General features: G+C 41.5%; 2 protein-coding genes and 1 non-coding gene across 10 annotated transcripts; 2 read left to right on the forward strand and 1 right to left on the reverse strand.

Moving 5' to 3' along the window:
* Nucleotides 1–772: 772 nt before the first annotated feature.
* TRNAI-AAU (transfer RNA isoleucine (anticodon AAU)) lies at nt 773–846 on the forward strand. Its single transcript has one exon. It is a non-coding gene; the product is annotated as a tRNA-Ile (tRNA).
* A 1,056-nt stretch (nt 847–1,902) lies between these two features.
* Nucleotides 1,903–13,499, forward strand: ZNF839 (zinc finger protein 839). 3 transcript variants are annotated; one of them, XM_021541349.3, is made up of 8 exons: nt 1,903–2,433; nt 3,322–4,227; nt 5,968–6,219; nt 6,932–7,024; nt 7,374–7,526; nt 8,621–8,761; nt 9,423–9,561; nt 11,166–13,499. In XM_021541349.3, exons 1-8 carry the CDS (start codon nt 1,918–1,920, stop codon nt 12,152–12,154), a joined length of 3,189 nt encoding a protein of 1,062 aa, XP_021397024.3. In that variant the 5' UTR covers nt 1,903–1,917; the 3' UTR covers nt 12,155–13,499. The 3 variants fall into 3 exon arrangements, with proteins under 3 accessions (XP_021397024.3, XP_077640085.2, XP_085436886.1); XM_077783959.2 differs by having other exon boundaries at nt 8,621–8,710; XM_085580760.1 differs by having other exon boundaries at nt 3,325–4,227.
* CINP (cyclin dependent kinase 2 interacting protein) lies at nt 10,470–21,258 on the reverse strand. 6 transcript variants are annotated; one of them, XR_002466411.4, is made up of 6 exons: nt 21,225–21,258; nt 19,828–19,996; nt 18,597–18,723; nt 16,946–17,075; nt 15,225–15,502; nt 10,470–11,590 (listed from the first exon to the last, which is right to left on the reverse strand). XR_002466411.4 is itself a non-coding variant. In XM_021541383.4 (5 exons), the coding sequence occupies exons 1-5, from the start codon at nt 21,229–21,231 to the stop codon at nt 15,300–15,302; spliced, it is 636 nt and encodes a 211-aa protein (XP_021397058.3). In that variant the 5' UTR covers nt 21,232–21,258; the 3' UTR covers nt 15,180–15,299. The 6 variants fall into 6 exon arrangements, 2 of the variants coding, with proteins under 2 accessions (XP_021397058.3, XP_085436890.1); XR_014955775.1 differs by having other exon boundaries at nt 20,328–21,258; XR_004148373.3 differs by lacking the exon at nt 10,470–11,590 and adding an exon at nt 13,715–13,979.
* Nucleotides 21,259–21,264: the final 6 nt, after the last annotated feature.

A 21,264-nucleotide genomic window follows, 5' to 3' on the forward strand; every position in this document is an offset into this window, starting at 1 on the left:
CATAAATCCAGCGGCGGGCCCTGGCTGCTGTTAAGCCTCCGGTAGCCAGAGCAGCGCCCCGGCGGGCTCAGATTCATCCCCGGTGATGGGCTGATCCCTGGCGGATCCTGCGCGCCACTGCGGGACGGGGAGAGCAGCCATACCGCCAGTCCGGCAGAGACAAGAGGGCAGGGGCTGTGTTCTCACCGAGCTATCTCCAAAAACCTGCATTTTGGAGAGCTGTGTCATCCCCTCCCTGTCCCCGCCCCCGCTGTTTGCCTCTCGCTAAACAGACATCTGTACTTAAACGTAGTCTTCAGAGGTGAGCAGAAAAGTTATTTTCTATGCAGCGTATGTAGTAAAAATCAAAACACCAGAAAAAGGTGAATTTTTTGTCCGTGCAAACTAAGATCCTAGTAGTGCGTTAAACAGAATAGTAGATGATTTTTAAGAATGTTCAAATATTTTAATTAAAAGTAGCTTGAATCATATCTTAGTAAGCTTGAAGAAGTATTAGCCTATTGACTGAGAGGCGAAGTTATCCCCGACCCCGCGTTACAGTTGTTCCCTTACCAGGCCCTGCATCACTCGCTAGGCAGGGAAGAGTTTTCCGATTTGTTTTTGGTTTTGCTTAGGGGTTAAGCGTGTTTCCGTATGCGCGGGCCCGGCTCCGGCGCTCCTGTGGCCGAGGAGGTTCCTCTCCCAGTCCATTGCCTTTGCCACCTCGGGCAAAGGGTAAAACATTGGCATAGAATTATCTTTATTTATCCCAGAGGCAGGGCCAGAGTCAGCTGGCCGGTTAGCTCAGTTGGTTAGAGCGTGGTGCTAATAACGCCAAGGTCGCGGGTTCGATCCCCGTACGGGCCACATTAATTTGTATTTTGTTTCTTTTTTCTTTCCCTCATTCTTATTTTCGTCTCTCTGATTTGTCCCAGCGATGCCCACCCACCTCACACAGTTCTGCTGAGACGGGGCGTTGACCTCTGTACAAGGGCACGGCCGCGGGCGTGTCTGTCTGTCTGTCTGTGCGGGGCTCGAGCGCGCAGGGCGGCTGCAGCACGGACCGAGCTTCATGGCGCTCCTGCGGCTAAAGGAGCCCGGCGGAGCGCGGGTCGGCTACAGCGTGCTCGGGTGACCCCTTCGGGCTCTTTCCTGCCGGGTGGGTTGTCCTTCCCGCGTGACACCCGCTCCCCCGCCCGGTGAGAGCGAGTGGTGGAGCACACACTCACTGAATGGGTCACTTTGGAGGAGACCATAATTCGTCCAACCTCCCTGCTAAAGCACACTTGTCCTACAGCACACGGCAGAGGATTGCGTCCAGCCCGTTCGGGGATATCTCCAGTTGAGGGAGACTCCACAATCTCTCGGAGCAACCTGTTCCAGTGCTCAGTAACCTGCACTGTTAAGTTCTTCCCCATGTTCAGGTGGAACTTTCTGTGCATCAGTTGTCCCGTATCCCAGGGGCTGGCACCTCCGAAAAGGGCGTGGATCCATTCTCTTGGCATAAGCCCCTTTAAATATTTATACACAGACACGAGGTCCCCCCTGAGTCGTCTCTTCTCGAGGCTGGAAAGGCGCGACTCCCTCATCCTTTCCTCGTAAGACAGACGCTCCAGTCCCTCAACCATCCCCCACTGCACCCGCTCTAGGAGCTCCACGTCCCTCTTGTACTGCGACTCGGTACAGACTCGGCTCAAACACCGGGGAAACCCAACTCGGGGTAACTCCGCCCGCGGGGCCAGGAGCCCCGGGCGCACCTCCGCCGGGTTTAGCCCACGCGAGCCGCCGTCGGCGCCGGGCGGCCCCGCCCCGGGGGGCGCGGCGGGCGCTGCCGGGGGCGCCATTGGCCCCGCCGCCGGTGCCCCGCGCATCGCCCGCGCTGCCGACACCGCCGGGGGCAGCCGCCGATGCGGCGCCCGCCCGCCCGCGCCTGCCAAGATGGCGGCTCCCGGGGCGGGGGGCGCCGGGGCCCTGCCGCCCCCTCCGCCCGCTGAGGACGAGCCCCCCGGGACCCACGGGGCGCCCCCCGGCGCGGCGGCGGGGCGAGAGGAGGGCGGCGGCAGCGGCGCGGAGCTGCTGGCGGTGACGGAGGAGCTGGTGCAGAGCTTGGCCGCGCTGGAAGCCGGCGGAGGGGCGGCGAGCGGCGCCGTGCTGTACCTGCGGGCGGAGGGCGCGGGACTGAGCGCCGGCGAGCAGCGGCGGCTGCTGGAGAGTCCGGGGCCGCCCCCGCCGCCCCGTCCCGCCGCCGCGCCGCTGGCCCCCGCGGAGCTCCGGCGGGTCATCGAGCAAGTGAGCAAGGCCCACGAGCAGCTGAAGCCGGCGGCGGCCCCGCCGCAGCCCTGCCCCGCGGGCGGCTTCATGCAGAACGCCGCCCGGCAGCTTCAGAGCGTGGCCCAGCAGGTCGCCCTGCAGCAGGGCAGGGCCGCGGCGGCCGCCCGCCTCCTCCCGCAGAAGGTAACCCCGGGGCTTGGGGGGGAGGGAGGCTGCGGCGCTCCGCTGGTGATGAAAACCACGGCTCCGGCGAGTTTAATCCTTTCTGATAATTTTTTCTTCCCGTTCTTTTCAGTCACACCTGCTCAAGGGTGTAGACTCCACTCCCATAGCTCAAAGGCACAGTTTTTAATGTGGTTTAGGAAAATCCGTGTTTGAATGTAGCTAATAGCTGCTGTGGTCAGTATTTCGGTTTGACAACACGTGCAGCCAAGAACAGCTTAGAAGAGCTGTTTCGTAGTGGTTAAGTGGTGATACACAGGAAGTTACTGCATGCCTCATGCAGGTGAGATAGTCCCTGGGCTTTCAACCCACCTTTGGGGTGTAGGTTATGAAGTGATTGATTTGGACTGAAGCAGAAATTTGGATGCGGCAGAGAAACTGTAAGGGAGATGAACAGTAACATCTGATTCTGTGAATCATCACCACAAAGTTTTTGTGAAGCGAACACACATTACGACATGTCCTGGACTGGGTATTGGGGCTGTGTCATGTAGCAGACTGTAGTTTTCCTGTGTGTGGGGTTTGCTAAAGGTTATGGACGTGCCTTGGTGAAGGCATTGACTCTGCTATTCCAGACAGGCCTGCTAGCAGGAAACAAAGCTGTGACATGGCCTCAGAGCAAACTTTACATGCTTTACTTGAGCCTCAGTCACAGCAGAAAATGCGCAGGAAAACCCATAGCTTGAAGGAAGGGAATCTGTTTTGATGCATTAAGATGGAAAGTTGATGATGTGTAGCAGTTTCTTCATGCTTTGCTTTAAGGGAATGTGTGTATTATCTCTTAACTATTGTATTTATTTATTAATACTGTATTTGTATAATTGCAACTTTTCATTTTTTCCACAAAAGCAGCTGGAAGCCATTTGTGTCCAAGTTCAGCCAAGACAGATGAAGGAAACTGAAGGGTCAATGACATCATTGGCACCAATCCAGTCCAAAACTATAACGCTGAGTCAGCCAGTTGGTAGGAAATCTAGCATACCAGGAGCTGGCATTATTAATCCCCAGTTAATTAGGATACAGCCTGTTTCAGGAACTGAGCAGCAGCAGCTACTCGTGCACAGTTCTTCTGAGTCTCCGCTTCAGTTGCTTATGCAGAGGCCTTTGCCATCTCATGGGTCAGTGTCTGTGGACAAGATTCCCCCATCTAAGATGGTGAATGGACAGAGGGCTACTTGTGCCACAGCATCGGCTTCAGGGTCTCCAAATCCTACCATGGCTGCAGCCAGTTCAGCAAGTACACCATGCCTTGAAAAAAAGCAAAAGGATGACAAGTTAAAGAAATCTTTGAAGGTTAAAACTCGTTCTGGACGGATTTCACGCCCCCCCAAATACAAAGCTAAAGATTATAAATTTATTAAAATGGAGGATTTGGCTGATGGTCATCAGTCTGATTCTGATGACTACTCTGAGCTGAGTATAGAAGATGATGAAGAAGGAAAGGTGAAGGGAAAGGATGCATTATTCAGTTCTTCAAATTATAATCTGAAACCCAAGACCTTTAAATGTCAGACTTGTGAAAAATCTTACATAGGAAAAGGAGGATTAGCAAGACATTATAAACTTAACCCAGACCATGGACAGCTGGAGCCTTCACCTCAGAAAATACCTCTAAATAAGCCTAATGGAAGTATGTTTGTGGAAGAGGAAATTATGAGTCCAGCACATTTGGATTCAGCTGCTGTCACTTTAAGTCATGAAAAAGCACTAGCTACCAGTCTGGAAGAAACTGTTGATTCAAAGGGTGGAGAACAGGTAAAGTGTTACTTAGAAAACTTGTCAATTATGTGGAAAGTAGAATGGCAGTTCTATAGCTGCACAGTCTTGTACTGCTCAGAAATATACACTGATAGACTACATTAGGCAAATTTCCCATTGAAGTCCTTTAAAAATCAAATTGTCTCTTCCAGTGCTGCAGCAAGAGTACCCTTACACAGGCACATAGAACTAAATGTTCACTGAGTGTTCATTTCTTACTGTGTTTCTGACATACAGTTTTCACCTTGTCTGCATAAATGACATTCTTCTCTGCATTTGGATAAGAACACTGTTGTTCAGTTACAGCCTTTAGTAGACAGAAACACATCATCTGCTCTCTCATTTTCTCTTGCTGAAATAATGTCATCACAGAAAAATTCTCTTATTTGGAACACAACAGTGAACTGCAACTTTTCCTAGAGCATGTTTTCAAAGTGAGGCTTTGAAACCCTGCACACCAAACACTGGTAAAATTTGAGTCTGGGGTGGAAGCTGCCTCAGCTGCAAATATTTTCCTGTTCTAAGCTGGTCACTTCAAAGAAAAGTTTCTCTTTTAATATTGAAATGACTCTTAACATTTTGCAGCAAGAGCTGATGCAACTGCTGGTTAGGAAAAAGTACTCGTTTAGATGTAGGGGTGTCACATTTGTTACTTGTCTTTGTAATTGTGAAGTTGTTCTCAGGAAAGTGAAAATTTACAGCAAACAAACCTTCCCTCATCCTCTACACTTAGTTATGATCTCTGAAAAAAGAGAATTGCAGAATACTGACGTCTGCTCTCTGAATTATTGTAGTTGTTTGATACAGACAGGAAGCCAATCAAGATCCCCATGCTCAACCCCTAATCCTGTGTCAAATTTGGAACTAATTTAGTAATTTAATCCCTGGATAGAACTGACATAAATTTGCCATTTATAGAGCTTTCCTAATCAGTAGAATAGTAGGGAGTTACTGAATGTTGGGATGCAAATGTGCAGATTATGCAAAGAAGCCTGATGTAACTCAGTACTATTATAAACTAATTTCTTGAAAGATACTGGAACATTTTTAGAAATTCTAGCTTGGAAGGGAAGATGCTTAAGTAAGAAATCACTGCTTTGAACAGTTAAAAAGTTTTACACTGAAATTATCATTATAACTTAAACATATAAAAGGTACTTAGACTTTCTGTGTGATCTTATAACAGAAGCTGCTTCATAGCTGTGTTCCTAGGGAAGACAGGATTTTGGAATGTGATAACTGGGCAGTACGTTTTGGTATTTAATTACTGGGCTTGTCACTGTTCATGGTGTCAAGAGGTTTTGTTTTTCTTCTAATGTTTTGATGTGGTTACAATGAAACCCAAATTATTCTGAGTATGGAGTATGTTTTACTGCTAATTAAGTTTTATTTCTACAGCCTCTTTATCTAAAGAGGATATATTTTACTTCAAAAATATTAAATGTATTTAACCCACTTAAACCACTTGTTTCATTCTGTTTATTTATTTTTTTTTCTTTTGTATGACATCTTGTGGTTCAAAAATGCTAACTTTGCAAATAATGACATATATGTGATGCAGAAGTAGGAGTCTTAACTAATGTGTTAGATTTATTTCACAACTTTCTTTGCAAGTTATGCTTGTATCCAGCTTTGCAGTTGCTATTTATTGTTTGCATAGATGACAAACTTAATTTTAAAATTGTCTTCCTCAAAACTGTTTAAAATGGTGAATAACCACTTTTTCTTTTAATTAAGGCATCAGAGTCTGAGAAAAGCAGACACTTGTTGGCAGAACAACCAAATGAAACCAGTTCAGGACACTGGGGACCTGTAACACCAAAAGCACCTGGAAGACCCAAACGACCAAAGAGACGTGGTCGACCCAGGATGGGTGGAAGATCCAGGGGTTCTGGAAGGCTTAGCAGACCTGGTCAGTCCCCTTCAAAGTCACTTAGTAGTGTGTCAGCAGAACACAATGTATTCAGAAGAAAAGCTAGGTTAAAAGAGGTATGGTTCTCTTCTGCAATTACTTCACGAGTATTTTTATTTCCCCTCCACCTTTTTTTTTAGTCACTTATTTTCAATGAATAATTTTCAAAAAAAATTTTTTTTTTGCATCCTCATGTATGGACAAGGTGAATGTCTTAGATGGGGCTTCCAAGATGAAAACATTAAGTTGTCTTTTAAGAAAAAAATACTTCCAGCAGAATACTGGAAGAAAGGAAAATGGGAACTGGGTTTGGAAAGGGACTTCTGACATGTAGATATATTCCTGCTACCCTTTTTCTGGAACTAGCTACTACTACGTATCTCCTCCAACACAGTAAAAGAAATAATGAAAAGAACCAAAAAATCCCAAAACAAACCTACAAAGAAGGTCTTGAGGGATGATAGAATGGGGATTACAATCCAAGTAACACAACTTGTTCTTCGTTTTTTGTATGTTATAGATCCTTTATGGCTACTAAAGCTACTGAGGTTGCTGTTCTTTCTATGAATTGGCCACATTTGTGGGACTGAATTTTGTCTGTACATGAGTAGTAATTATTTGAGCTTTTCTAACTTAGCCCGTTTTGGAGTTAGTTTGCATCTATTCTTAAAGCTGCCTAAACATACAGCATATTTATAAAAAAAAAGTACTGATATTTTATGTTCTGAAAATGGGGTGCAAAATGTGTGGGCTGCTTTTTCCTAATAATCTCATTTTGGATTTTGACAGCTAATACAACAATGTGATAATGAAGACTTAATGGAGCTGGCTCTCCCACGTCTTACAAAGCTTGTTACAGTGTATGAATTCCTGTTGATGAAGGTGAGTTTTTATGTAAAAATATTGAATTATTTTAGGGATACATCCATTGGTAGACATAAAAAGATTGCTTTAGAGACATAATTGAATTTCCTAAATTAATATCATGCAGCATGTAGATGTTCTACACATCACTTCAGTCTTACACAGGCAAAACTCTGGTAGGTCTCAACTCAAAGCCTTACTTTTTGCTGCCTGGTTCAGTGGCATTTTGAATATTCCAGAGTCTTTTGACTTAATGTTTCTATTTTAAAATGTTGAACAGAACAAAATTGACAGAACTTAATTTCATCCTTTTTTAAAGTATAGGGAGGGAGAAACATGCCCGTTTTTATTCCCCTCTTATTCCTAGGTGGAAAAAGGACACCCAGCCAAAGCTTACTTTCCAGATGTGTATAGGGAGTTTGAAGATTTGCATAACATGGTAAAGAAAATGGCTTATGATCACCTCAGTAATTCTGATTCTGTGAATTGCCAACAGCCTATTGAAATAAAAGATGCTAAGGTAATAAATCACTTTGTTTGAAATTATGATTGATTGTTTGGTTTGCTTGCTTTATTTTAGATACCTTGCATTTTTAATTTTCTCTGATAAGCTTTCTCATACAGGTAAATTTATTTGAAAACAACATTACTTTTAATTAGCAAAAATAGACATTATTGTGAAAATTCCAACAACTTACCAAGAAGAAAAAGAAATCCATAATAAAACCACAATTCTAGTATATATCAGTGGATACAACTGGAGAGATAAGAAAACAATTCTAGCAGTGCTGATACCTGCCTTGCATATCTAGGGTAGTATAAAGCTACATGTTACTGCAAGATTTATTTAGCATTAACCACTAATCAAAGTACATCCTGATGTTTGATCAGGAATGGGGGGGGGTCTATATTTAAAATTAGTGACCTTGATTTAGAGGCAAGTAATTTGATTGCAAAATGAGGGCAAACTGAATGCATCTATGCAGTTCAGTCACATTAACAAATGTGAAAGGTAGTGACTATGTTAATAAAATTGCAAACTATTATTTCAGTGACTCCAGATTCATTGTTTATGGAGCTGTATCTGGAAAGACAGATGAAATCTCTTTCTTTCTTCTCTTTGCTGTTCATGTGCATTCTTAATATAGAATGATGCTCTTTAAAAAAGAAGAACAAGACCAAACCAAACCCCAAAACCTAGCCTTGAGAAGCTGGATGGTAGCACACCTATGTAAGGATGAAGCACAGGAATGGAATATGGGGAGGGGGGAAAAGGCCTTCACTATGCAGAGATACTCTAAACAGAAGGCTTAGATGTTTTTATATGATGGAGAACCTCAATAATTATTAAACACTGCTCTAAGTAACTGTCCCTGGATTCTATATATAACCATAATTCTTTCAAGTTTGCCTGTCAACAGTCACCTTCAGATGAAGGTCATGTGTCAGTGTGAAGGCTAGTAGAAAACATGGGAGTCTAAATACTTGCACTGAGCTGAGGTGATTGCCATGATGTAGTTCTAGTTCAGTTTTAAGAAAACTAATCTGTATTTCAGCATGTATGTATTCAGATCTGAGAGGCTAACTTTTACTATTTTCCTTCTGTTTTTGAAGGTTGCTGAATCTCTAGGAATCACAGAAATACTCAGTGGAGAAGAGAAGATGCAAGGTGCAGAGTCTTATTCACAATGTGTAATTAAAATGGTTAGTGAGCAAGTTCCTGTGGACGTACTGGGACAAAAACGGTTAGCTGAGGTATGGAACACCTCTGTGAAAATTAACAATGAAACTAAGACAAATTAAAACTTTTAAAAATGCATAGTTATTCCTTACAAAATCACGCTGGTATTATCTGAGTAATGTTAAAATGTGGTGTTCAGAAATACTGAAAGTACTCTGCTGTGGTATCATAGCAGGGCATATGAGCTAGCACACTAAGTATGTCCTTTGGGAAGACACTTGGTAGTGATCCTCAATCATTCAGGATTGAGGATCAAAGTCTTACAGGTATTTGATACAGGGACAACAGAACTTAACGGAGGTGCTGGTAACTGGGGGCTCCACAGATTCCAGCCTGTGTTAGAGGAAATGGCCTAACCTACAGCAGATTCAGGCACTGGAGAAGTGATTGCTGTGCTAATTGGATAGAGGGGCATGAAAACAGTTTCTTTCTTTCTGACAAGTCAGTTGATGAGCTTCAGGCTTTTTATAGCTGTAGCAGAGAGCTGTGTTTTGTCCCCTTGGAGTTTTGGTGAAGTGTGAGGGTTGTGTTTAAATCCTTACCTCTAAGGAAGACCTTTAGTGTAAATCCTGTTTTCAAGGATCATCAGTTCACTGCCAAGATGTTCCCACAGTTATCTTTTCCAATATTGTCAAGTGTTACAGGGCTGCAGTTAATCATCTCTTGTATTGACAGAGCTCAGGGGAAGAAGTGTTGCCACCAGCCAAAAGGACCAAGTTAGAAGATGTAACAGAAAATGTGAACAATGCTTATGCCAGTCAAGATGAAGTGAAAGAAAGGAGTGGGAATTTGTGTACACTGTTTGAAAAAGATGGTAACCTCTTCAGATATTCCAGTTCTGTTCTGTTTATGGTGGAGCTGAACAAATCTTTGTTCTTCAAGCTACTGTGGTTTTTGTCTTACAGTTTCATCTCTTAACTTGCTTCCCAGGTCTTTCAAAAGCAGCTGTTTAACTGAAAAGGCCTCATGAGGAGGGAAAAGTTACAGATGATGCAGACAACAGTAGCTCAATCCTGGATGCATGATAATCAGTGATTGATACTACTTATGGGCATAGTACAGTCCTGTGCTGTGTGCTTCCTGTCTGTCCTCTCCCTCTGAGTGCATGACCATGTGTGGGAGAGCAGAGGAGGAGGAAGCAGAGTGCACATCCTTCCTCTTGGCCCCAGCCAGCTACAGTAGCAGAATTACCAGAGCTTTGTGGAACTTGAGGGAAAGGGAGAGCTGGTGTAGGCTGTCCTGTATCAATCATTGAATTGAGGCACCATTTTGCACCACAGTCTTCAGCTGTTTCCCTTTTTATTCATTCGTGTTTCATCCTGCTGCCCTTCAGATTGGCAGGGGAGCAGTGAAAGAAAAGTAAATCTCTAGTAAGATATGTCTCTCAGTGCCATCCACTTTGCAAATACCTTGTTTTGGTGTTGCTGTAAGTGCCTTTGCTTTTGCCCTTTGTATGTCTTTCAGTCAGTGGTTATTGTTGTTTCCCTTGGTTAGATTTTCTTTCTCTTAAAGGCTCTCTGCATGACCATGCTTACTTCTTGCTGCACAATCATTTTCTTCTGGGCTATGAGTTCTTAAAATTACATTTTGCTTGCACCTGCTAGTAGGGTGTTTGCTAGTCTACAGTGCAAAATGTTAAAAATAGTCCTCTCTGCAGTGTTAAGTCTCCTTTTTTGTGCAATCGTATCTTTCATAACAAAAAAAATCCAAATCCAAACCAGCTAACTTGTTCCTTTTGACCTTTATTATTAAAGACTGACTGCTCATACTACTGCAGCTTAATAGTTATTGTCCATCTACTTTCAGGGTTTGGGACCCTGGTCAGGTCCAGGTCAAGTAACTGCTAGAACACTGCATTTATTGAGGTTTTTACCTTTTCTGGTACAGGACAAAAGTGCTGCTGGGGCTCTTAGCACAGCTAATTAATATGTAGTAACATAATGACATGTCCGAGTCCAGGATGAGCCTTATTAGGAATAGAAATTTAAACAGAAGTTTAAATGCTTCCATCAACTTACTTAAAGTGATGAGGATGAGAAACTCACAAGTTTGTGCCTGCCAGTCTTTATATTTTAATGTTACTGGCTGCATAACAGATGAAAGAAAAATGAGTTTGCCTTTCAGCCCAGGTTGTTTTCAGGATGACCAGAAGAATGCTGCCTCTAAGTGTAAGGTCTCTTAATATAGAAATACTTGATAAACTATCACTATTCGACAATTCATCACGTATTTTTATAGTGACTTTCTCATTGAAAAGGTATATGAAACTCCTGTAAGGTGCTTCAGGTTTGCTAATTTGGGGGAAGCAAAGTAGGGAAGTAGTCTAGCTTTTCCTCCAAAATTATAGCTGAAATATAGGTTTTTTTAGCATGCAATATCAGATTGCCTAACAAAGTAATACTTCTTTCCCCTTTTCAGGCTTTAATCAATTAAATGGAGAAATCCTGATTTCAGAAGATAGGCATATCACTTGCTGTACAACTGGAAGTACATTACAGACAGCAGAGGAACATAATTCACTTGCTGATTCAGGAGTTCGAATTGATGGTGAAAATTCAGGTACCTTCTCCCAAACTGTGGAAATGAGGATAGAGTATCCCCAGCCTGCAGGGATACAGGGACCAGATGTGGCAGGTGAAGCATCTCTGCTGCATGCTGAAGTGGTGCTGCCTGTGGGAGCAGGTGGCTCGGCTGGGCTGCTTCAGGCGCGCTTTGTGAGCGGGAGCGCGGCGGGACCGGCAGCTCCTGAACTCCACAGCTCCCTGATGGAGCAGGCAGTGGCCAGGCAGAGCACCGGCCTACCAGCGAGTGAAGAAAATGGTCACAGTCCAAAATATCATCAACTGCAAGAAGAAAACCCGAATTTTGCAATTAAAGAACGTTCTGAGCAACTCCATAATGCTGATATGACTGATGAACTACAGGAACTTGAAAAAGCTTTTTCAACAAACGTCGTGCCAATAAACTACCCCCACAGTGCTCAGGCTGAGTCGCACCAGGACGCTGTCCAGGGAGCCTCCCTGTCTGCTCATGGAAACCAGGAAAATGCTTTCAAAAACGAGAGTGGATATTCCTGCGTGACACAGGAAACACACGAGCTGGCAAATACAGTTACTGTAGATGAAACTGTAGCTTTTGAGATTTCTGATGAGAGCCATGATTTTTTGTCTCAGGGACACGAACAAATTTTTATTCAGACTTCAGATGGGCTTATCTTGTCTCATCCAGACACTGCTGTTTTGTCTCAGGCAGAAGGCATCGTTATTGTGACTGATTCCAGTGGTACGACAATGCACATTCGCACACCCGAAGGGATACCTTTGGAAACAGTGGAAGCACTACTGGCAATGGAAGCAGGTGGCCAAAGTGAAGATATTTTGCTCTCGCAAAGTGAATTGGAGCCATAAATTAGAAAATCCTATAAGCTTTCTTCTGGAAAAGACTGGTTATAAAATGAATATTTTTCTAATGTGAATACTGAGATAATTGAAATTTAACTTATTTGTAAACTGTTTCTATGCCCTGTACTTTTTATAACTTATGTTTATATAAATTTAGCAGCATTGCAACCAAAAATTCTAGAATTAACATTGTTCTGTTTGCTTTATATGTTGGGGATGGGTAGAAAGTGGAAATCTTGTCAACCCTAAAACTTGCACTGTCTCCTTTTGTTACATAATTCCTTTTCTCTTTAGCCATCTAAAAATGCAGTAAGTTGTACTGCTGTTCAGCAGTGATGTGCTGTGTACTGGCAAGCTGTATATGGGTAAAATAAAAGCTATGTTAAAAATGTGCATTTTCTGTGCCACTGAGATTACAAAACACTGTTATTGCACTTTTTAAAAGCTATCTTGAATATTCATTAGCATCTAGACTTGATGCACATAAATCTGCCTGGGAAAATGAGCAGGTTTAAGTATAATCCACAAACTTGTGCATTCTGGGAACAATGTGACAGCCTAGCTGATCCTTACTGAAATAAGCATTTGCTGAGTTGAGACAAAAATAGTCTCAAACAAGATCTGATTTTTACTGAACAGTTGGAAATGTATTTAAGTTGCTTGTCTACTGTTCAGCCACACCTTTAAAAATTGCTGTTACATAGACATAAATGGGAAGGTGCATAAGCAGTGATCTAATTTTCCCTAATGAGGTACCAAATTCTTTTTTTGCTTTAGTCTGTCATGGTCTATTTTTGTTAGAGTGGTATTATACTTTTTTTTTTCCCCTTTCAGATGATGCATCCTTTATGAGTTCCACACTTCAGCCTTTCCAATAACTCCATGCTACCTTGTACTGTTTAATCATAATACAAAGGGACTGTTGCTCTAGGCAGGGAGAAAACTTGGCAAATTACTTGAATTTTTGTCATACTTTCAGTATGATCCTTGGATCAGATTATATTTTTGTGGAGACCCCCTACCAGCATGTTGTCCAGAGCACTGTCTTTTCTTTCAATAAGTTTAGCAGGTGAAAAAAAAACCAAACAACATTAAATGTGCAGACATTACTGAAAAGTGGTAACATATCCTTAAAATGTGTGTGTCACCTCATTGCTGAATAGATGCAACTACTGGGACAATCAGACAAGTCTACCAAGGACAGGAGAATTGTTCTTAAACTGAGTATGAGTACTGATATTTTTTTTTCAAGGTATTGTTACCACTAAGAAAAATGCTAAAATTGAATCCAAACATAAGACAATTTACAGATTAAATAAACTGTTCTACTAAACCAAAACCTTTAAACATAGTTGGGTTAGGCTTTTGTGTTTGGTGTTTTTTTTCTTCGCTGCATAAGTAGAAGATAAATTTGATTATCCAAAATGTTGTCTTTCATGAGTAGTTGTGAAAGGTACTGTATATTAATGACTTTTTGTTCTGGGTTTTTTCCCTCTTTTTTTTAGGAGGTGGTAATTGTCAGAGGATAGACCTACCTTGTAAGTGAAGGTAGTATACAAAGCAAAGTTCTGTTGGTCTTTCAGTCTTTTATTGCAGTGAGCTATTCTTTATGATACTCTTTTGTACTGACTGTGTAATAATTATATTTGAGGGCTACAAATATAACAATCAACTGCTTAGAGCTAGAATGACAAAACATCTCTGCAATGATTTTGCAGTAATCTTCCAATACCCAACAACAGTCAATAAGCAAGAGGGTCTGTGAATATGAAGACCCCTTCCTGAAGAGCTTTTTTCCTCTTAAGAAATGAGAACAAACCACAATTTCCACCTGTGGAGAAAATGAAAACTTGCTTCAATTTTGTCTTCCCCATCAATTTGCACATGCTGGGAAATACAATACACCTACCCTCATCTTAAAAGAACAGTTCTATATGTGAACCAATCTTTTCTCCTTGGAAAATAGTTTTGAAGTACTGAGATGTTTCCATAGTGACACAGGTCTGCCCCAACTCAGATGAAATAAGGTGGCTGTTAAACTAAGTGGAACGCTTCCACTGAAAAAATAACAGAACCCAACAAATCTGTTCCTAACTTCATCCTTGAGCTACAGCAGAATTTCTTTTTATATGCTGAAATTGTGGGCTAAGAATAGAACTCTTATTAGCTGCCAGAAACAACCTCATTGTTCAACAGAATAACTTTGCAAGAAAACTTTTTAATTCATGCCTGTCTGTCCTGCTACTGCAGGAATTTCTCTTACTAAACTTACAAGGTTTCAGCTTGGGGCTAATTAGATAAGTAACCCTGCTTTTCCTATCAGTACAGAGGGACAGAGACACACCTTCAAACCAAAACCACATTGACATCAGTACCAGTAACTCAAGGAAAAACTCACTGAGCCCTATGACAGGGAGCAAACAAGATGGGGCACAGCCTTGAAAAAAAAAAAAAGTTAAAAAATTAAAAGGGACAAGACCTTATTATATAATGAGTGCAGAATGCTGAGTTGTACTAAACCTTCCCTTGGTGCTGGTTCAGGCTTGGATCACTCTCTGAGGGTCATGTACCCTCACACTGCTGCAGTAACCAACAACACCAGAATCAAAACCAAACCAGAATTTACACCATTGTCTGCAACAGCATTTCAAAATCACATACCAAACTACGTGGATCCTTTTTGTGCTTTCCTTTCCTCCACTTATAAATCAAGTACAAAATAATTTGCCCTGTTAATTCATAAAAAAACCCAAAAAACAAACCCATAGAAGATCAAGTGCTGAATTTCTGTGGCAAAAGGGACTGTAGGTATTTTAGGCTGTCCAGACTTGGGAGGAAGTAACATTTTTTGCTGTAGATTCTATTTGTATTGAATCCCCTAGACTACTAAGCAGTGCTTACCTCTTTCTGACTATAGAGGACTTAGCCTCCTACATGTAGCCTCTGTGTTGCCCTTAAAATAGATAAAAAACAACCAAAACTACATAATCCCACACAGAAAAAGAAGTATCAGCTGAGACAAAATAAGGAATATGAGAAAAGTATTTTTAATAAGTTTTACAAAAAATGAACTTACTTGGTAAGCCTTGCAATATGCCAGTTTAGTTTCATCTAAGCATCACTAGAAGCCAGCCATGTAACCTTTGCAACTCTAGCACTGCCTGTGTCCTGTTTCCAGCAGCATGGCTTCGAGCAGCAGCATGCTGCTGTTCTCAATGTAAGGCTGGTACAGCCACGATGATAAATACACCATCATCAGATCCTGGTCAGCACAATGAGCAATGTCTTGTACAATTGTTTGCTTGAGTTGTAGTTCCTTCTTGTACATTTCAGACAGCTTCAGAGAAACCTCATCTGAAATGGTTTGAAAAACCAAGCACATTACCAGAACATTTCAGCAATTCTCTAAAAGCTAAATTTTACTTATAATACATGGATCATAAAACCCCCCTACCTTACATAAGCTATTCCCCAAATTTAGCCATCTTTTTTTTTTTTTTTAACAGCATTAATGATGTTTTTACATTAGACTATAAAATGCTAAACAATTTCCTCAGCTTTGGGATGTATTTTACATGCTGCTGATTTTGATACGAGTTCACATTTAATTATAGAATAAGCAATGGTATTGGTCTCAGGACCCACGGTAATATTATCAGTTACAGCTATTCCTCAAATAACTGAAATTTGATTTTAAAATTTGGTAATGCTATCCTGCAATACAAACTTCACATTTTAGAGTTGCTCTTGATTTTAACTAATCTTAAAGATGCCCTCACATGCTGTAAAGCACTTCAGCAATGCATGATCACCAATAAATAATACCAACAGTGAAAAACAACAGTAAAAAACACCCCAACAGACCAAAACCAAAGCATTTATTGCTAAAACTGTTACTAGTTAAGTTAGTAAAACTGGTAGGGGGGTTAAAATGCATCTGTAATCTTTCACTGTTTGAATTCCTAAAAAATTACTACACAAAGTATTTTGTGCTTCTAACTTATCCTGAACTATCACTATCTTCAGAAGGATTTAGTCTTTCATGGAGCAGACAGCATCACTAAATGATTCAGTCACAATGGGTGTTTTGACAGCAGTTGTCTTTATCATTCTTATTATTTTAAGCTAGCAGAAACGAATACATTAAGATTTCTGCTAAATTGTAGTAATGAAGTAAGAGGCAGAGGTATGATTTTCACAAAGAAGGCAGTTGGTTTGCATGCAATCAGGCTTCTCTTGAATTCAGACAGTTTTAAAGTGGGTAATACCAGTTGGGAGGCAGTACCTTTTGCCATCAAGTGAACACTAAAAGAATTAATATTAACAGTAGAGTGTAACATTTCTTTACTTGTCTTGATTGACACTGAGATCAGAGGTATTTTTCTTTGTCTGCTTGAGAATTAACTGATGTATAGCTTGCTCTTTGTATTCAAAGATTTAATTTCAATGTCAAGTAAGAAGTCAAGTAGTTAAGCCTGCAATTTAACATCAGCAAGTTGCAAATTCATCTCTGCCTGCAGAGGATGTGGCTGTTGCAGCTTGGACACTGTAAGCTGCTGACAAATTTAGTTCTATGCTGTAATTGTTGCATGTCAGACAATGCTTGGCAGTCATCAGCAGTAACCCTAAACCAAGTGATGCATTCATGTGTTTATTGATTAGTCAATTGTAAAGGAGACAGCACTCTCTCCCTCTCAGGAAAAAGACATCCAGATAAGAGGGTTTATTTTTCAGTCATAAATTAGATGACACTGATGACACAATGTAATTAGCTAAGATAATCAATATTTTACTTACAGAAGTATGGTGTGGGCCATGTATGAAAGAAGGGAGCCTTGCAATTCCCAGCTCTGTGGTGGAATGTTTCCAAGTCACAGATTGCTTTAGTAGTTGAAGTAAGCTTTTCCATTTTCAGTTGTATTTTTGTCTGTAAACGATAAACACGGAATGTTAATGAGTGTCTCAGCAACATTAGGCTACTATAATCTTAAACATTTTTTGAAAACACACTATTTATGAAGGCTATTTAATACTGACATTTCTAACTCACAATTTTTTAACTCCAAACAGGAATCAAAACTGAAATCTAGATAAACACTTAATACGAGATACCCAGAAATTTTGAACCCTGCAGATATGACACTGTTTTGGACATTCTTTTGTTTCCCACATGTAGAAATATACTAAAGCCTTCTCATTTTTTCACCTCCCTACCTTTTCCTATAGCAATTTAGTACTGGGAAAAAAACATCACACTGGTATAGCACAAGCCCTATCAAGATATTTTTGTACATTACCATATCAAGATGACTTTTATTTCAAAACATCAGCAGCAGGTGAGAAAAGCAGCTCAAGCTACTACTGACAATATATCTAGGGTGATCTAACAGCTTGCTTCAAAAAATAGGTAATTCCATCCACTTCCTTCATGTTCATCTGACTCTGTGCATTTGGGTATGAATATTTACACCAAAATGAGCTTGCAGGCACTATCTTTACATCAAGCAGGCTAAACCACAGATACATCTCTGAACCTGTAAGCTCATATAAACTCCTAAGGAATGAAAAATAAATTAGATCATAGTAGCTATGTTTAGTATCCAATCTAACACTGACTGCTTAGACTCCTGCTCCTCAGGAAGAGTAGAAACTTTCATCAATGCATTTGTAGTCTGAATATAAGAGTACATCAAGGAAAAAAAATACCCAACCATTTTACCCACAGAAAAAAAAAAAAATCTAAGGGAAATCTAGCCACTTTCCTGCTTTTTCTAAGTACTGGAGGTCTATATCCTGACTATATAAAAAATAGATCTACCATCCTTTTAATGGGCCTCCAGTTTGGCAAAAGGCTGTAAAAGTTATTTTTAATAACAACTTTGAATTACAGTATCTGGCAGAAAAAAATTGTTTGCTTCCTGTCAAACTGACAGGTGACATTAATTCCTAGCAAGGTATCCAGAAAAAGATCTCCAGAGAAGGAGATCTGCACAGCAAATACAGGTAGGCAGGCTAAATATGTGACTGCATTATGATCAAAGACAGCTGCAAGGATATGATGGCAGGTAAAGCACTGCTTTATGCTTTGCTGATTCTTTTGTTCTAAACAGAGGGAATATCCAGGATGAGAAACAGAAAACAGGTGCACCTTTGGAATGCATTCTTTGTATGATTTGTTTCCACATCACTTTATAAAGGGGGGAGTAGAACTATAAGCTGACAGAAGATGTAAAACCAACTTTGAAATTTACCAATCAATCAAATAAATGCAAATAAATTCCTCTGATCACACAAAATCTGGATTTACAGCAATTTAGGTTTGAAGCCAAAGAACTATGAATGAAAATCCCAGTTTTCTGCCTACAATAAACACTTCGGGACATTTCCTTGTTACTTGAGCACACTTGGAATTGATTCATGTAGACTAAGTCTGAAAAATTAGTATTACCATATGCTTTAAGGTCTCAAGTAATTCTGCACAGCAATTGTCCAGCTCTTCATTGTATTTTGGGGTTGGCTTTTCAGGTTCTGTGGCACTGTTATCACATGCTATCTCCAATTTGTTATCTTGAAATCTGAAACAGAAACATGAGGCAGCATAAACAACTACATATAGGTTTACTTGAGCAGTGCAGATTTAAAATCCTTGTGATCTGATCCTACAAAATCTCTCACTCACAGGCTGTTTATGAGAATTCCTACATAAAAATAGCACAAAGCATAGCTGGCCATGTGGGAAAAAACATTTGCAGGTAAGATCTTAACACTTTTCCTCTCTTTACTTTGTCCCTGTGTTGGAGGTTGTCCTCTCATCATCAACAAGGTATGCCCAGGCTTCAGCTGCTCCACAGGACAATCTGGTGCCTCACCAGAAACTCACCTTTGTGCAAATTTAAGCCAAGACATTTATCTGTGACCCCAGAGCAGCCAATGTGCAGACATCTGCCCTGTCTGGCAGACTCTCCCACACCAGACTGGAGAGAGAGAGCTGCTAAAGAGCAAAAGCAACATCTGGCACCGTTACAGCAAAATATTCCTCAGCTTGTACCTGTCAGAACCCTGTCAGACAAACCCTCTCCAGCTGTCAGGAATCTGGAGAAGCTGCTCACAGCCCTGTTAGTTAAGGTTTTTCACTACAGCATGAAAATAAAAACTCTACCAAAGTTGGAGGATTTTTTCAGTTTTTCTGTGGTTTTTTATGGTGGCTGTGGTGTGGTATTTTTGTTGATTCTTTGTTGGTTTTAAGTCATCACTGTTAAAACTTTTTGTCTGTACAAATGATTGATTCTTTCTTAAATTCTTCTGAACTTTTGACTTGAATTTTTTACACCTCACTGTAAAACATGCAAGAGAATAAGGGAACTCACACGGGCTAAGATTTATAGAATTAGATTTAACTTGGTACATTATATAAGTATTTAAAATATGTTACATTTGACTATGTAAAATAAGCATTTCCCATTTATTGCAAATATTACTGTATTAGATATTATTTGAATGTAAATAGTTTATGTAACCAAAAAATTGCAACTGCTGAGTTTGATCCAAGAGCTAGTTTATCCACTGTGACGTGTTCTTTTCCCATCTCCTAAAATAACTTTCTAGTGAAGAAAGCAGATTAATCTCTCAATAAAAGCAATCTTTATGCTGTCTTTATTCATGTGTATTAGCATACTTACTGCTCACTGATCCTCATGTTGACTATTTTGTTTGCTGTAGTAAATCCATTATCATTCAGTCTCTCCCATTTCATCATTAAATTATGCCAGTCTGCTGCATTATCTTTAATTTTTCTTGCACTGACAGATAAAACAGGCCTTCTTGGAGTACTATCAGGAGGACTTTTTGCTGTATGAGAAAATAAAGATATTGAAGCCATTTAAAGACAGAAACAAATCAGTGTCCACCAGCTATTTGTGTGAATGATCTCCTTGCTTTAATGGCAAATATTGATTAAAGTAAAATGGAATTTACATTTGGCATGAAATCTAATTCCTCATCCATTGCTATTTGCAAGAAAACCATGTTATTAAACAAGCACAAGCACATTCTGCGATGTGTAGTTGCAGCACGGACAGCAGTGCTTTGTAGTGCTGTAAGATCCAGCAGTCTCCTGACATCAAATGACCAACAGATGCTAATGCAGTGCACGACAGAGAGAAATCACAGCAGCAATTACCGTGCATGCATGCAGTGCTCATGACATGAATGTCAGAATTCATTCACAGCAACATGTGAGCTGCAAGAGTTTGGGGAAAGGCAGGGTTCTGCTGAAGGTGGTGGGTGCTTTACTGCTGAGCACAAAGTCCTTGTCTCATGGTGTCTCCTTGGAGGGCAGACAGCTGTAAGAACCTGCAGCACTTCGTCTGATCACACAAAGCAGCTCCACCTTTGCACCTCAGGTCCTGCCCTGGCAGCCAAAGCACGGCTCAAAGCCAAGCCAAATACCCTGCCTGAATGTTTGCTAGCTTCAGCTTTTATCCACAGAGATGCCTGAAAAGAGTTCTTCACATCCAAAGATATAAAGTCCACACAAAACCACAGAATGGGTCAGGTGGGGAGGGGCCCCAGTGGGCCAGCTGCTCCAACCTCCCTGCTCAAGCAGGGCCATCCCAGAGCACATGGCACAGGATTGCGTCCAGACGGTTCTCCAGCGATACCCGGGTATCTCCAGCGAAGGAGACTCCACAACCTCTCTGCTCATCTGCTTCAGGGCTCGGTCACTGCATAGTAATAAATCTTCCTCATCTTCACGTGGAACTTCCTGTGCATTAGTTTCTGCCCACTGCCTCTTGTTCTGTTAGTTTGCACTAACGAGAAGAGCCTGGCTCAATTCTCTTGACATCCACCCTTCAGATATTTATACAGAAAGGTGGTAAAACACATGGGGGACCCCGTTACACCGGAGCATGAGCGAGGCGCTACACGCGGCGCACACCGGGGTGTGACAGCACCAGCCCGGCGGGCTGGCGGAGCACCACGGGCACTTTGAACCCCGTTGGTTTGCTGAGAAAACGCCGGGACCCCGCCTCTGGCTGCTCCCGCGCTCACCCCCTGCAGCTCCCCCCTCACTCACCCGCCATGGCGACCCCGCCGCCCCGCGGAAGTTCGCTCAC

This window comes from Lonchura striata, chromosome 5 (assembly GCF_050655825.1).
Source record: "Lonchura striata isolate lonStrDom1 chromosome 5, ASM5065582v1, whole genome shotgun sequence".
In the NCBI taxonomy this organism is placed as follows: domain Eukaryota; kingdom Metazoa; phylum Chordata; class Aves; order Passeriformes; family Estrildidae; genus Lonchura; species Lonchura striata.

What these genes read in the sequence shown, in the direction of transcription:
- ZNF839 (XM_021541349.3), top strand. Translation starts at nt 1,918, where the DNA reads ATGGCGGCTCCCGGGGCGGGGGGCGCCGGGGCCCTGCCGCCCCCTCCG. An exon ending in GAAAAGCTAGGTTAAAAGAG is followed by an intron (nt 6,220 to 6,931) that starts GTATGGTTCTCT and finishes GGATTTTGACAG; the next exon opens with CTAATACAACAATGTGATAA. An exon ending in TACACTGTTTGAAAAAGATG is followed by an intron (nt 9,562 to 11,165) that starts GTAACCTCTTCA and finishes TCCCCTTTTCAG; the next exon opens with GCTTTAATCAATTAAATGGA.
- CINP (XM_085580764.1), bottom strand. Translation starts at nt 20,370, where the DNA reads ATGAATTCTGACATTCATGTCATGAGCACTGCATGCATGCACG. An exon ending in GAGCACTGCATGCATGCACG is followed by an intron (nt 19,997 to 20,327) that starts GTAATTGCTGCT and finishes TTTCTCATACAG; the next exon opens with CAAAAAGTCCTCCTGATAGT. An exon ending in TTGAGACCTTAAAGCATATG is followed by an intron (nt 17,076 to 18,596) that starts GTAATACTAATT and finishes TATCGTTTACAG; the next exon opens with ACAAAAATACAACTGAAAAT.